Raw genomic sequence first — 16,376 nt, forward strand, 5'->3', positions numbered from 1 at the left:
TGCATGATGATTTACCCTCTTTTAAGAGTTTGATAATCCTCTCCTTTGTTTCAATTGACATCTCTCATGTTGGAGCCATGATTCATGTCAGTCCACTTGGTGCAACAGCTCTCCAAGGTGTGATCACTCCTTTTTAGATGCAGACTAACGAGCAGATCTGATTTGATGCAGGTGTTAGTTTTGGGGATGAGCTGATCTGGCAACAGCAATCAGAGAAAGTTGTAGCCAGATTGATGAAGAGTACTGTTTGTCACTCATTAAGTCCATGCCTCAGAGACTGCAAGCTGTTAGAAAAGCCAGAGGTGGTTCAACAAAATACTAGTGATGTGTTGGAGCGTTCTTTTGTTTTTCATGATTCCATAATTTTTTCCTCAGAATTGAGTGATTCCATATTTTTTCCCTCTGCTTGGTCTAAAAAAGTAACCGTTACTGACTGCCACAATCTTTTTTTTCTTGATTTCTTATAGTGTTTCTTAAAGCCAGAAAGTTGCCATTTGAAATGACTTTAGTTTTGTGTCATGTCTGTGATCTGCTTTTTTTCTACAAAATTAAACAACTGAATGAACATCCTCCGAGGCCAGTGATTCCATCATTATTGCCAGGGGTTGTATTGACAGCAGCTCCACTTTACACTCCATTTGCAGCCTTATAGGGAGAAATGATCAACAGTTATGATCAATCTGACTTCAGAAATCAAATCTACGTATCTGAATTCACCTAAGCACAAGTTTTCACGTCTTAAATGTAAATAACGGAGAAGAAGTCGGCCAGAGAATCGGCAGTGATTACAAGCTCAGAGCATTTAACCCTGACAGAGCGAGACCGCTGCAGCGCTTCAACCTTCCAAGATGGCCGCGACCCGCCGCCCGGGGCCGCGACCCGACGCCCGGGGCCGCGACCCGACGCCCGGGGCCGGTCTTTTGTACAGCTCAACTCTATGTAGTAAATCTGTGTATCTGATGTCTGCTGCTGACTGTACAGCTGCGCCCCCTGCAGGTGATCAATAATCTGAGGCATTGATCCACAGCAGGCTGAGCTGAATGAATATTTTAATGCACCATAAATACAAAATAAATTACAAAAAATATTGAACAAGGGAAAAAAAAAAAAAAAGACACGAAGATAAACATCTCACATTCAAAAAAACAAACAAAAAACTTTTTACAAGAATCGCATTTGGAGAACAAAGTTGGAATATTAATCATTTGAGAATATTTTTTTTCAATGAATAACGTTTTGTCATTTTGACAAAAAAAAAAAAATCACAAGAATAAAGTTGTTCATATGTTTAAAAAAAAAAAAGAGACCTGAGCAAAAACTTCATTTTAGCTCAATTTTAGTCAGATTATATTAAGGAGTCTTCACACAACTTTGTCCTCAAAATGTAATTTTATTTTCAGAATTTCACTTTTTGTTCTTCTACCAACTTCAACAGTCATTCACGAAAAATATTTCACTGTAAGAAATCTTTGTGTCACATATTTACATTTTCATCACATTAAATCCAATAAATTAATTCTATGATACAAAGAGACAATAAAAAAACAAACACTGGTCATTGATTGGTTGGGAGTCAGGCTGACGAGCCAATGAGGGAGCAGCAGAGCAGGATCCCACACAGAAAGAAGCATCCAGCTGTTCCTTCACGGCGCCACATGCTGGCTCACATGATGCCATTGGTGAGGTACTGGAAGCCGTCGTAGAGTTTGGTAGTCAGCGAGCGCATGGAGCCGTCCACCAGCTGGTCGACCAGCAGCTGGAGCTGCTCCTCCGTCAGGCTCATGTGGAAACGCTCCTTCAGGCTGCGCATGGTGCTCGAGCCGTGGTAACATGGCAGCTGAGAGCCTGGGGGCAGAGTCAACATGCATTTGTTTCTCATTAAAACCAGGAACCTCCTCCTGTCAGGCATTTAAAGAACTTTCCTTCTCTAGTTCCTGCAGCACCTGAACGTCTCCCACATCACAACATGAAATCCAGAAGATAACAGCCGTTAGCATCGCAACCTGACCAGCGCTACAAGCGGTGATGCTAGCGACACACACAGTGGAGACCTAAGTTCTTTGGCCAACCTGAACCGAACAGTCGGCTCGTGCTTTCAAACCCTCCCGCCGCTGGTCTTGTGGGCGGGGCTGAAGCTGCAGGCAGGTGGGGTGGACCTGTTGGGACCTCAGGCCATGTGCCTGGAACACTGGAAGGTCTAAATGCTAAAACCAGAGCCGGAGCAGTGACGCTCCTCCCCATCTGAAGGTCCTGAAGAACCCATCAGCCCTGTTCTGATACCTTCAACAAGAACACAAAACCAACCAGCATCTGGTGCAACCCTTTAAAACTGGTTCACAAGTCTCAGCTTCATCACAGACCATCGACTCACCGGGACAAGTCGCACCACGTCCACCAAACCACAGAACCATCTTGGGTGCTGGATGGCAACCACCCAGGCGAACACCTGCTCTCTATCAACTCTGAATCCTGTTCAGGATCCTCTGTGAAATAAGTTTTCCTCAGACAGGATTTGTTTCAATCCAGGTGATCAAACCTCCACAAAGACAGTACCCCTTTTTGTGGGAGGCCCCGCCCACTAACCAGGGGCCTCATGTACACAGACCTGTGCAGATTTCCTACTGAAACACGGCGTACGCCAAAACCCAGAAACTGTCATAAGCACAAAAATATCCAGATGTACCAAAGTGTGCGTACGCATGGATCCAAGCACGATCCATTTGTACATCCCACTGCACATGGAATTGAGCAGACATGCACCAAACTCTGCCCTGGCCATGCCCTATTTAAATATGCAAATCCATGTAAATAGACCCTTGGAGCTGGGATTCAGTCAATGTGAACACAAACAAAATTGTACAGACTGTGAGTGACAGATGACTGGACATGACGTTAGGGTTAGACTACTAAAATAAAAAAACCTACATCACAGAAATGTCACTCAGTTCATGACGGGAGCATGACAGAAATGTGTGAGACTGGGCTGCTCCAACCACACTGTTAGTGCCATTTTACTCATCACTGCGCATGTTTTTATATCCACCCATATAACTGCAAACACGTAGGTGTGTTAATTGTTCATCAGTGTGTTTCTGATGTTCCTCATCACTCTGATGACTTCATGTTTTCACACTATTAATGGTTCCCAGCATCACCTCTACGTGTCTGCAGAGGAACCATAGCTGTAGAAATGTGCCCACGCCAGCCAGGATTTTTGTGTGACGCGCTGCACATTTCCACGCTCATTTCACTATTGATACATCTGAATGCTGGTGTGGAAACGGACGCCAGGTTTTGTGTGTATGCAGCCTTTGTCCATGAGGGTCTTGGTGTTGTGCTCACTGACCAGGTGAACCTTCACGTTCCCCAGGAGATCAGTGGATTCCCAGGCTGGTACCAGGACACGCCCACCAGACTCCTGAAAGGCCAGAAACTGCAAACTGGTGTCTGCTAGACATGCAGAACCGATGGCCAGAATCTTTCTAACAATGTGTTCCATCAACCCGGCACTCAGCCACACAAACCACTGACAGGTTCCAGGCCCGGTCCTGGAGCTACTGCTAATCCACATCCCCGGACCTGCTGTGCGTCACCGTCACAGCTGACCCCCGTGACCTTCTCCATGTTGCTCATGTTAGACAAACCAGGATTCTGAATGTTCTTATCACAGCTGTGAGTGTGTAGCGCATTGGTCACCTTGCTGCATGATGTCCACGACCTGCAGGACTCTGTCCATGTGCTTCCGGGCCGCGATCAGCCCCTGAAGCATCAACATCTTATAGTAGTTAAACATGTCGCCGTCCGGACCATCCATCACCTAAAAACAACAGCCACGGCCAGTCAGCACCTCCTGCCGGGTCACAGAGCCACCTACAAGTGTGTCCTCAGGACGTACACACACACCCACATAGTGTGCGCAGTGCAAAGTCAGCTGGTTTAATGTCACCGACGAGATCGTCAGCGGGACGTCTGAAGCCTGCTTCGTGTTATTAACAGAGCGTCGGCGGGACGTCTGAAGCCTGTTTCGTGTTATTAACAGAGCGTCGGCGGGACGTCTGAAGCCTGTTTCGTGTTATTAACAGAGCGTCGGCGGGACGTCTGAAGCCTGTTTTGTGTTATTAACAGAGCGTCGGCGGGACGTCTGAAGCCTGTTTCGTGTTATTAACAGAGCGTCGGCGGGACGTCTGAAGCCTGTTTCGTGTTATTAACAGAGCGTCGGCGGGACGTCTGAAGCCTGTTTCGTGTTATTAACAGAGCGTCGGCGGGACGTCTGAAGCCTGTTTTGTGTTATTAACAGAGCGTCGGCGGGACGTCTGAAGCCTGTTTTGTGTTATTAACAGAGCGTCGGCGGGACGTCTGAAGCCTGTTTCGTGTTATTAACAGAGCGTCGGCGGGACGTCTGAAGCCTGTTTTGTGTTATTAACAGAGCGTCGGCGGGACGTCTGAAGCCTGTTTTGTGTTATTAACAGAGCGTCGGCGGGACGACTGAAGCCTGTTTTGTGTTATTAACAGGCGTCGGCGGGACGTCTAAAGCCTGTTTCGTGTTATTAACAGAGCGTCGGCGGGACGTCTAAAGCCTGTTTCGTGTTATTAACAGAGCGTCGGCGGGACGTCTAAAGCCTGTTTCGTGTTATTAACAGAGCGTCGGTGGGGACGTCTGAAGCCTGTTTCGTGTTATTAACAGAGCGTCGGCGGGACGTCTGAAGCCTGTTTCGTGTTATTAACAGACGTCGGCGGGACGTCTGAAGCCTGTTTCGTGTTATTAACAGAGCGTCGGCGGGACGTCTGAAGCCTGTTTCGTGTTATTAACAGACGTCGGCGGGACGTCTGAAGCCTGTTTCGTGTTATTAACAGACGTCGGCGGGACGTCTGAAGTCTGTTTCGTGTTATTAACAGAGCGTCGGCGGGACATCTAAAGCCTGTTTCGTGTTATTAACAGAGCGTCGGCGGGACGTCTAAAGCCTGTTTCGTGTTATTAACAGACGTCGGCGGGACGTCTGAAGCCTGTTTTGTGTTATTAACAGACGTCGGCGGGACGTCTGAAGCCTGTTTCGTGTTATTAACAGAGCTTCGGTGTGTAACCCCTGTTTAAAACTGATAATAAATAAAATATCTTAACTGCTGCCTCTGATATTCTCCGAGTTCTCGCGGTACTTGGCGCCGTCTCACGTTAACTCGTGATGCACGTGAATCATGTGACCAACTAGTTTTAAACATGGCGCAGCAGGCATACATACATGCATGAGGGAAACTTCTCTAAGGACTACAACAGGTCAGTAATCGCTCTAAACTCGTTTTAAACAGTATGTTTTCTTTCTGGTCAGTGCCTTATACTTTGCTTAAACCTTGCTCATAGATGACAGAGCTGAACCCACTGTCTACATCGCGAGGGATGTGCGTGTAAATCACAGCGAATTGGTGAATGTTTTTGCTAATGGCTAGCCGCAGCCCATTTATTTCTACGGGATAGCATTAGCTTAGCATAAGCAGCAAAGTCAGCTGGTTTAATGTCACCGACGAGATCGTCAGCGGGACGTCTGAAGCCTGCTTCGTGTTATTAACAGAGTGTCGGCGGGACGTCTGAAGCCTGTTTCATGTTATTAACAGAGCGTCGGCGGGACGTCTGAAGCCTGTTTCGTGTTATTAACAGAGCGTCGGCGGGACGTCTGAAGCCTGTTTCGTGTTATTAACAGGCGTCGGCGGGACGTCTAAAGCCTGTTTCGTGTTATTAACAGGCGTCGGCGGGACGTCTAAAGCCTGTTTCGTGTTATTAACAGAGCGTCGGCGGGACGTCTAAAGCCTGTTTCGTGTTATTAACAGAGCGTCGGCGGGACGTCTAAAGCCTGTTTCGTGTTATTAACAGAGCGTCGGCGGGACGTCTGAAGCCTGTTTCGTGTTATTAACAGAGCGTCGGCGGGACGTCTGAAGCCTGTTTCGTGTTATTAACAGACGTCGGCGGGACGTCTGAAGCCTGTTTCGTGTTATTAACAGACGTCGGCGGGACGTCTGAAGCCTGTTTCATGTTATTAACAGAGCGTCGGCGGGACGTCTGAAGCCTGTTTCGTGTTATTAACAGACGTCGGCGGGACGTCTGAAGCCTGTTTCGTGTTATTAACAGACGTCGGCGGGACGTCTGAAGTCTGTTTCGTGTTATTAACAGAGCGTCGGCGGGACATCTAAAGCCTGTTTCGTGTTATTAACAGAGCGTCGGCGGGACGTCTAAAGCCTGTTTCGTGTTATTAACAGACGTCGGCGGGACGTCTGAAGCCTGTTTTGTGTTATTAACAGACGTCGGCGGGACGTCTGAAGCCTGTTTCGTGTTATTAACAGAGCTTCGGTGTGTAACCCCTGTTTAAAACTGATAATAAATAAAATATCTTAACTGCTGCCTCTGATATTCTCAGAGTTCTCGCGGTACTTGGCGCCGTCTCACGTTAACTCGTGATGCACGTGAATCATGTGACCAACTAGTTTTAAACATGGCGCAGCAGGCATACATACATGCATGAGGGAAACTTCTCTAAGGACTACAACAGGTCAGTAATCGCTCTAAACTCGTTTTAAACAGTATGTTTTCTTTCTGGTCAGTGCCTTATACTTTGCTTAAACCTTGCTCATAGATGACAGAGCTGAACCCACTGTCTACATCGCGAGGGATGTGCGTGTAAATCACAGCGAATTGGTGAATGTTTTTGCTAATGGCTAGCCGCAGCCCATTTATTTCTACGGGATAGCATTAGCTTAGCATAAGCCGCTCCGTAATGCATTTTCTATGGACACTCGTTAGCTTAATGCTAAGTTAGCATTAGCATGTGGAAAAGCGTGTGTATGTTGAATGATTTGTGAATTGTTGTTATTCAAATAACTACTGTATTTTGTAACACGGTTTTTAATATGGGAATATTATTTCTAAATGATATCTAGTGCACTGTGAGATGAATACCTATTAATCTTTTTGGACATATTTTTGATACTTATGTGTACACTGTTAACTTAGTGGTCCTGTACTCATTCAGGCCGGGTTTTTTGTTGTTGGCTGGAAAAGCTTATAAGAAGTTACCTTGATGGCGAGCTGAAGCCCAGGAACGAACAGAGCCAAGGAATATAACAAATACACCTGCTCAGGAATCATCATCTCTCTCCATCTCCACCTGTGCGGTAGGAGCTGTTTGGCCCAATCCCCCATTGGTTTTTTGCTGCTGCCATATCACAAACTGTGGCTGATGAAAGAAACTGAACTTCTAAGCTTTTTTACCATATTAACTCCTCTTCAACTCAACTCCCCTGGAACAGGGGAGCTTTGGTTCTGAACTCTGGGGAGGGGAACTTGGACTTTTCCTTTTTTTTTGGTTGTTTAACTATTGTCTATCACTGGTCATGACCAATGCACTGTAAATACCTGCACTTGCATATTTAACAACAAATAATAAGGTACCTGCATTTAAAAATCAATTTAGTCTGTGTTTATTATACTGTCTAAAAACCTCTTGGAGCGAGTCTACAACCCCTGGCAATAATTATGGAATCACCGGCCTCAGAGGATGTTCATTCAGTTGTTTAATTTTGTATAAATAAAGCAGATCACAGACATGACACAAAACTAAAGTCATTTCAAATGGCAACTTTCTGGCTTTAAGAAACACTATAAGAAATCAGGAAAAAAAATTGTGGCAGTCAGTAATGGTTACTTTTTTAGACCAAGCAGAGGGAAAAAAATATGGACTCACTCAATTCTGAGGAATAAATTATGGAATCACCCTGTACATTTTCATCCCCAAAACTAACACCTGCATCAAACCAGATCTGCTCGTTAGTCTGCATCTAAAAAGGAGTGAACACACCTTGGAGAGCTGTTGCACCAAGTGGACTGACATGAATCATGGCTCCAACATGAGAGATGTCAATTGAAACAAAGGAGAGGATTATCAAACTCTTAAAAGAGAGTAAATCATCATGCAATGTTGCAAAAGATGTTGGTTGTTCACAGTCAGCTGTGTCTAAACTCTGGACCAAATAGAAACAACATGGGAAGGTTGTTAAAGGCAAACATACTGGTAGACCAAGGAAGACATCAAAGTGTCAAGACAGAAAACTTAAAGCAATATGTCTCAAAAATCGAAAATGCACAACAAAACAAATGAGGAACGAATGGGAGGAAACTGGAGTCAACGTCTGTGACCGAACTGTGAGAAACCGCCTAAAGGAAATGGGATTTACATACAGAAAAGCTAAACGAAAGCCATCATTAACACCTAAACAGAAAAAAACAAGGTTACAATGGGCTAAGGAAAAGCAATCGTGGACTGTGGATGACTGGATGAAAGTCATATTCAGTGATGAATCTCGAATCTGCATTGGGCAAGGTGATGATGCTGTAACTTTGTTTGGTGCCGTTCCAATGAGATTTATAAAGATGACTGCCTGAAGAGAACATGTAAATTTCCACAGTCATTGATGATATGGGGCTGCATGTCAGGTAAAGGCACTGGGGAGATGGCTGTCATTACATCATCAATATATGCACAAGTTTACGTTGATATTTTGGACACTTTTCTTATCCATCCTATTCTTATCAATTGAAAGGATGTTTGGGGATGATGAAATCATTTTTCAAGATGATAATGCATCTTGCCATAGAGCAAAAACTGTGAAAAAGACAGGGCAAAAAGGCACATAGGGTCAATGTCATGGCCTGCAAATAGTCCGGATCTTAATCCAATTGAAAATCTTTGGTGGAAGTTGAAGAAAATGGTCCATGACAAGGCTCCAACCTGCAAAGCTGATCTGGCAACAGCAATCAGAGAAAGTTGTAGCCAGATTGATGAAGAGTACTGTTTGTCACTCATTAAGTCCATGCCTCAGAGACTGCAACCTGTTAGAAAAGCCAGAGGTGGTGCAACAAAATACTAGTGATGTGTTGGAGCGTTCTTTTGTTTTTCATGATTCCATAATTTTTTCCTCAGAATTGAGTGATTCCATATTTTTTTTCCCTCTGCTTGGTCTAAAAAAGTAACTGTTACTGACTGCCACAATTTTTTTTTCCTGATTTCTTATAGTGTTTCTTAAAGCCAGAAAGTTGCCATTTGAAATGACTTTAGTTTTGTGTCATGTCTGTGATCTGCTTTTTTTCTACAAAATTAAACAACTGAATGAACATCCTCCGAGGCCGGTGATTCCATCATTTTTGCCAGGGGTTGTAGATCTCCTGATTCAGTTGCCCATTGCTGCACTACATTTACTAGCCCATAATATATAAATTCCAGCAAATTCAAATTACTCTGTAGTATAAGTGCTACAGGTGGGACATCTAAAGCCTGCTTCGCGTTATTAACGGAGCGTCGGCGGGACGTCTAAAGCCTGCTTCGTGTTATTAACGGAGCGTTGGCGGGACGTCTGAAGCCTGCTTCGTGTTATTAACGGAGCGTCGGCGGGACGTCTGAAGCCTGCTTCGTGTTATTAACGGAGCGTCGGCAGGACGTCTGAAGCCTGCTTCGTGTTATTAACGGCGCGTCGGCGGGACATCTGAAGCCTGCTTCGTGTTATTAAAGACATAAATCAGTAGACAAACTCACGTCCACAAACTCAGCAGTCAGTTTGAAGGCCGACGTCTCAAAGCCGAGGTTTTTGGGCGAGTTGGACAGGATGAAGCCGAAGTCGATGTGGATGATGTGGCCCTCTGCATCCAATAGGATGTTTCCATTATGCCTGGTAGTGGCAGGGTTAAGACCTTAGTGCATTGTCTGCAGTGGACACGTGCACACACCTGACTGACGGCTGTGGTCTCACCTGTCTTTGACCTGCAGCAGGTAGCAGATGAGGCTGTACCCGGCACAGCTCTGGACAAAGTTTCTCTGGGCCGACAGGAAGGCCTCGGTGGTGGGAGCGCCGTGCTCCTGCAAGAAGTAGTCCAGCAGCGACAGCTGGCTGTGCTTCTTCACCTGGTGGAGGGACACAGCATTCACCACGGGCTCGATCATGCCGCTGTCTGATGACAGCACCAGGATCTTATAGGGTTTAATCCAGAGTGGAACTCGCTCCTGCTCCCAGACAGACTGCAGAGAGAAGAGAAGAGGAGTAGAACGGCTCCGGCACGTTCCAGTAGGTGTGCATTGCCGCCTGTAGTCTTCTCACCTTGAGCTGCTGGAGGACCTGGTAGGCCAGAAGCTCCTGCCTCAGGTCGTCCCCACATTTCACAATGACAGACAGCAGCCTCCAGTTGGGCAGGTGACCGTACGGAGAACCTTCTCTGATCCGCCTGCGACCCAACACACAAACCTTCCATCAGTTTCTGGAATCTTTTACAATGTTTAAGGAGTGACTGAATGAAAGAGGCTGCAAGGGTTCAACATGCTACAAAACGAATGGGACACATGCCATGTTATGAGCATCATCTTCTGTTTAATTTGCAGTTGTTTAATTGGTATCATACTGCAAATTATATTTGTTATATATATATATATATATATATATATATATATATATATATATATATATATATATATATATATATATATATATATATATATATATATATATATATATATATATAGTTATTTCCATTAATTATTCAGATCCTTTTGTCTCATGTACAATTTGTACCTGTTCAATCAAGCTCGTCTGTTTTGTCACCTGATCATTTCAGAAGGACGCAGTGGAAATAAGTGTTGATGTTTTATTGTGTTATCAGTGTGTCATGTTTATATTGTGTTGCAGAATAAACTGAATCAATCATAATCAATATTTTATTTGTTTTAATGGTGTCTGCAGGAGGGCGTGCGTGTGCATACATGAGCTTTTGAAAAGAGCGGAACTTAGCTTTGACCGCGTGTGATGCGCGTGCACGCCAACGTCTGTGAGATGTCTGTAAATGAAAGGTGTTATCAGGTTACAGTGTTTATTTTTCACTAGCTTTACATCATATATGACAAACGTGTTAAATTTACACAGAAATGCAGCGGTTTGGGAGCAGATTCCGCCATGTTGGATTAGCAGCCAGAAAGAGATCAGCCAGTGATATCACAGTGCCTCTCTACTCTGATTGGCTATCACCGCGTCCTTCCCAGAATCCCCCCCCCCCCCCCCCAAAAAAAGTGGATTTGCATGATTCATGCTCTTGGCCATGAGGATAACAATTTGGGGGGGGTAACATTTGTGGACATGCGTACGTGTGCGCATGCATGTGTGTGTGCGCGCGTGTGCAGAGTGCAATGGTACCAAACATATGGAACCAAATTTGCACTCTAAACGGAACAAAATGGCACTCGAGATGCAATGCAACACAAATGGGATGAATTAATCTATGTCATGTGACATACAAAGCACCAATCAAATGACAAGGATCTACTGAGCTGTTATATAACAGCAGTTGTTCTTTGCAGCCTGTGTTGATTTTCACAAAGCGTTTGTTTGAGCTGATGGGACTCTTCTCTGTCAGAGCGGCGGCTGCCCGGCAGCCATAGCGGCTGGACCCGCAATACAAACTCCCACACTAGGCTTAGGTGTCGGAGAAAACACGGTCTTTATTCCAGGCTCTGGTTCGGTACACATGTGATCAAGCAGCGGAGCAGAGATACAATCAGGATCAGGGAAAAACGCAGTCATGGTTGAGCAGGGGTCAGAGGCACGAGCAAACACAGGCATCTGGGACGAGGCAAGAGGCGTGGTCGAGGAAAACACAGCAAAGATACGATACACGGTGAGGCAAAAATCAGGACTGACAAAGAGAGCTGGAATGTGTACAAGACAATAAATTGGCATCGGTGTGGTGACTGGGAGGAGGCTAAATAGGACAGGAGCTAACAAGGTGCACGTGAGGAACAATCTAGAAGGGGTGTGGCTAGCGAACAAAGATTAAACACTGTGCAAGATGGGGAGGAAGAGAGTGCACAAAGTGAAGTGATGTAGGAAACAAAGATGCGTGAGCAGGTGCCAAGAGTGAGAGTGAAAGAAGACACAGATTGAACAGAGACAAAGTGAAAGACAAAGACATGAGGCAGGTGCAGAGATGTGAAGTGAGAATAATCGGATGGGTGTGAGAGAAACGGGGAACTGTGAACCGAGGACATAAACAGATGACAGAACAAATAAAGACTAAATTATTAACAGAAAACAAAACCTGATAAGTGAGTAAAACTGATGACAATAAAGATAACAAAATAAACAAGTGACAACCTAATGAAAACTACATGAGCATAAATAGAGATAAATACTAAAACTAAACAGAAGCTGACTAAGAAAACAAGGTGGTAAAACAAACCACAAGAAAAGCAGTGACAAAACAATAACAGAACAAAACCTGACATTAAAGCACAACAAATGGTACAAATAAGAGAAACTAAATAACCAAGTGATAAATTCAATTAATGAACAATAAATGAAAACACAACTGACTGCAGAAAAGTAGAACAGAACTGAACGAAAGGCCAAAGTAAAAAATAACAAAGAAAACTGACAACAGAGAATAAACCAACAACTCATAACTCAAAGCTGGGGTTGAGAGAGAACAACAGACAGGGGGGAAAAAATGGGCTCAATGCCCTGAACAGGCCAAAACCATGACAGTCTCTGGGACATCCTGAGAACTGTGGGAACAGAAAAAACTCAGGTCCAGCACACAAACACTTCATTAGAAGAACATGAAGACTCGAAGGAGGACAGCGTGAACCTACCGAACCTTCTCCTCCCAGGGTTCCTTCAGGGCCACGGCTGACGGGTCTTCGGGATCCCTTTTGAAGGTGGTGGGGGCCTGAGCCAGCTGCTCCGAGAGACGCCGCCTGCACACAATATAGGACACGAGAGGTGACTTCGTCAGGCGTTTTTTTTTTTTTCCCAATAACAAGAACTGTCAAAAAACATTTCTCGTGTGGTTGGAGTTGTGTGGCGACAGGAATCAAATAACGATATCAGTCGCACAAAGAAATCAAATAATAGTGAAAACATGTTCATTGTGCCCAGAATGTTGGTATTGTGGTCGCTGAGCTTTGTCATAACGGATCAATCAGTCGCTCCGTGTGGTGACACAACAACAGATCTGTTAAATTGAGATTCAGGCCGATGACACTGTAATATAACCGGTCACCAGTAGATGGCAGTGCTCTGTGCATTTTGACACCGGTTATATCACACAGTTGTGGACCTGAATCACAATTTAACAGACTTTTGAGCTTTGCAAATGCCTTTCTTTTTTTTTTTTAAACGCAACATATTTTACAAAAGCACATTTGTTTGTAAACACCAACACACACACTGATTCACTTGTGTCGGTTTTTACATAGAATTAGTCAACCAATCAGTATGAGCAGAGGCTAAGTTCACCCATAATCCCTTTGGGCCTCTGTGTGTTAATGTTCAAATCTTCAGAATTAGTGCATCATTTCAAAATTAACAGATACGTCTTATACAGTGGGGAAAATAAGTATTTGACCCCAATTTCAATTTCTGTCATTTATATAACGCTAAATCACAACAAAGTTGCCACAAGGCGCTTCATACAAGTAAGGTCTAACCTTACCAACCCCCAGAGCCAGCAGACAGGCGACAGTGGTAAGAAAAAACTCCCTCTGATTTGAGGGAAAAAACCTCAAGCAGATCAGACTCAAAGGGGTGACTCTTTGCTTGGGGCATGCCACTGACACAATTTACAAAACATTTTACAAAACAAATATACAGAAAATTTTGCCGGTGCACAGGACGGGAAGGTTGCAGAAGTAGACACCACTCCCATCTGTGGATGGAGCTGCACCTCAAACAGAAGGAAAAAACAGAATCAAGCATTGGAAAGACAATACAGCATAATTTATCAGCATTAAGCAACAAGAAAAACAAAAGAAATGCTCAATTTCAATTTATTTTTCCTTTATATAGCGCCAAATCACAACAGAGTTGCCCCCTGTCAGTTTTGCAGGTTTTCCCACCTACAAAGAATGTTGAGGTCTGTAATTTTTATCATAGGTACACTTCAACTGTGACAGACAGAATCTAAAAAAAAAAATCCAGAAAATCACATTGAATGATTTTTAAATAATTAATTTGTATTTTATTGCATAAAATAAGTATTTGACTGCCTAGAAAAACAGAACTTAACAATTGGTACAGAAACATTTGTCTGCCATTACAGAGGTCAAATGTTTCCTGTAGTTTTTCACCAGGTTTTCACACACTGCAGTAGGGATTTTGGTCCACTCCTCCATACAGATCTTCTCCAAATCTTTCAGGTTTGGAGTTTCAGCTCCCTCCAAAGATTTTCTATTGAGTTCAGGTCTGGAGACTGGCCAGGCCACTCCAGAACCTTGAAATGCTTCTTACAGAGCCCCTCCTTAGTTGCTCTGGCTGTGTGTTTGGGGTCACTGTCATGCTGAAGACCCAGCCATGACCCATCTTCAATGCTCTTACTGAGGGAAGAAGGTTGTTTGCCAAAATCTTGCAAGACATGACCCCATCCATCCTCCCTTCAATACGGTGCAGTCGTCCTGTCCCCTTTGCAGAAGAGCACCCCCATGAGAACAACCCCTGGGGTTGTTCTCATCCTCTAAACATGGTAAGTGGAGTTGATTCTAAAAAGCTCTATTTTGGTCTCATCTGACCACATGACCTTCTCCCATGCGTCCTCTGGATCATCCAGATGGTCATTGGTGAACTTCAAATGGGCCTGGACATGTGCTGGCTTGAGCAGGGGGACCTTGCTGTCCTGCAGGATTTTAAACCATGACAGCATCATGTGTTACTAATGTAATCTTTGTGACTGTGGTCCCAGCTCTCTTCAGGTCATTGACCAGGTCCTCCTGTGTAGTTCTGAGCTTTCTCAGATTCATCCTTACCCCACAAAGTGAGATCTTGCATGGAATCCCAGACCGAGGGAGATTGACAGTCACCTTGTGTTTCTTCCACTTTCTAAAAAAATAATCATAACAGTTGTTGTCTTCTACCAAGCTGCTTGTCTGTTGTCCTGTAGTCCATCCCAGCCTTGTGCAGGTCTACAGTTTTGTCCCTGGTGTCCTTAGACAGATCTTTGGTCTTGGCTATGGTGGACAGGTTGGAGTGTGATTGACTGAGTGTGTGAACAGGTGTCTTTTATACAGGTAACAAGTTCAAACAGGTGCAATTAATATAGGTAAAGAGTGCAGAATAAGAGGGCTTCTTAAAGAAAAATTAACAGGTCTGTGAGAGACAGAATTTTTGCTGGTTGGTAGGTGTTCAAATACTTATTTTATGCAATAAAATGCAAATTAATTATTTAAAAATCATACAATGTGATTTTCTGGATTTTTTTTTTATTCTGTCTCTTACAGTTGAAGTGAACCTATGATAAAAATTACAGACCTCTCCATTCTTTGTAGGTGGGAAAACCTGCAAAACTGACAGGTGGTCAAATACTTATTTTCCTCACTGTATATCCATCTTGTACCTTTTAAGAGTTTACACTAATGTAGTTATTCTATCCGGAATAATTTGATTTATAAATCAAAACCACAAGTCAAACCTGCTTTCCATTTCAAGACCTCTACCTCATGGCGGGACCACTGTATGGTGTTAAGGAATAATGACTTTTCTTTTTATTTTGTGGCAGTCTGGCAGCAAGGCCCGTTATACTGGAGCAGAGTTTATGTCAGCTCCTCATAGCTACCTCACTGCTGCAAAATACATAGCAGTTTTCAACATTACTAGCTTTGTAAAAAAAAACTGTTAGCGGTCTAAAAGTTATCAGAACTAAATTTATTGTAAGATAATTGGTCTGATGATGGTTTTAAAATGTATCTGAAAAGCTGATCTGCTAACAAAAAACATTAGCTTTGATAACTGAATTAGCTGAACAGCGCCCACCACTGCTAAAGAGTGATATATTTTTAAATATCGAGTTTCTGTGCATCTGACAAAAATGTTTTAAGTAGAAAGTTTTATTTCTAAGCACTTTTAAAAAAAAAGTTTTTACAGAATAAATTCAAAGACTGATCTAATAAAGACACAAAGTCTGGTGTTCTCCACAGAGACTCACTAATCCGTCATTCAGATAAAGCTGCAAACACACTGCTAACTCCAACATCCAGGACAAGCTCCAGCCTGTTCTTACATGAATGCTGAGGGGATCCTCACAGCTTGGCACGTGCCCCCTAGTGGAGCTGGCTGGTAACAGGTTGGTATGGATTCTGAATGTGCAGACGAGAGCTGGATATTGAATCAAATTTCAATAATGGTTTGGATTCGATTCTTAAGATCCAGAATCGATTATTTCAACTTGATTTGATTGGGCTGGTGTTATTAAAACCGTTTTTGAGCTGTCACCTAATTGTCTAGTTATGCAACAAAATACTAGTATTGGATTGACATCTGACAGCAAATGAATGAAGTGTTGATAGTTACTAATGATGGCTTTAAGACTA

General features: G+C 43.7%; 1 protein-coding gene across 3 annotated transcripts in view; it reads right to left on the bottom strand.

Moving 5' to 3' along the window:
- Positions 1 to 1,313: 1,313 nt before the first annotated feature.
- Positions 1,314 to 16,376, bottom strand: part of pi4kb (phosphatidylinositol 4-kinase, catalytic, beta) — a 62,047-nt gene continuing 46,984 nt past the window's right edge. For all 3 annotated transcript variants that reach the window (XM_034173736.1, XM_034173738.1, XM_034173737.1), the window contains 6 exons: positions 12,669 to 12,773; positions 10,132 to 10,255; positions 9,787 to 10,052; positions 9,573 to 9,705; positions 3,697 to 3,817; positions 1,314 to 1,845 (listed from right to left, as the gene is read on the bottom strand). In XM_034173736.1, the coding sequence (XP_034029627.1) occupies positions 1,664 to 1,845; positions 3,697 to 3,817; positions 9,573 to 9,705; positions 9,787 to 10,052; positions 10,132 to 10,255; positions 12,669 to 12,773 (931 nt within the window). In that variant the 3' untranslated portion in view covers positions 1,314 to 1,663. The remainder of the gene's footprint in view (positions 1,846 to 3,696; positions 3,818 to 9,572; positions 9,706 to 9,786; positions 10,053 to 10,131; positions 10,256 to 12,668; positions 12,774 to 16,376) is intronic.

This window comes from Thalassophryne amazonica, chromosome 7 (assembly GCF_902500255.1).
Source record: "Thalassophryne amazonica chromosome 7, fThaAma1.1, whole genome shotgun sequence".
NCBI lineage: Eukaryota > Metazoa > Chordata > Actinopteri > Batrachoidiformes > Batrachoididae > Thalassophryne > Thalassophryne amazonica.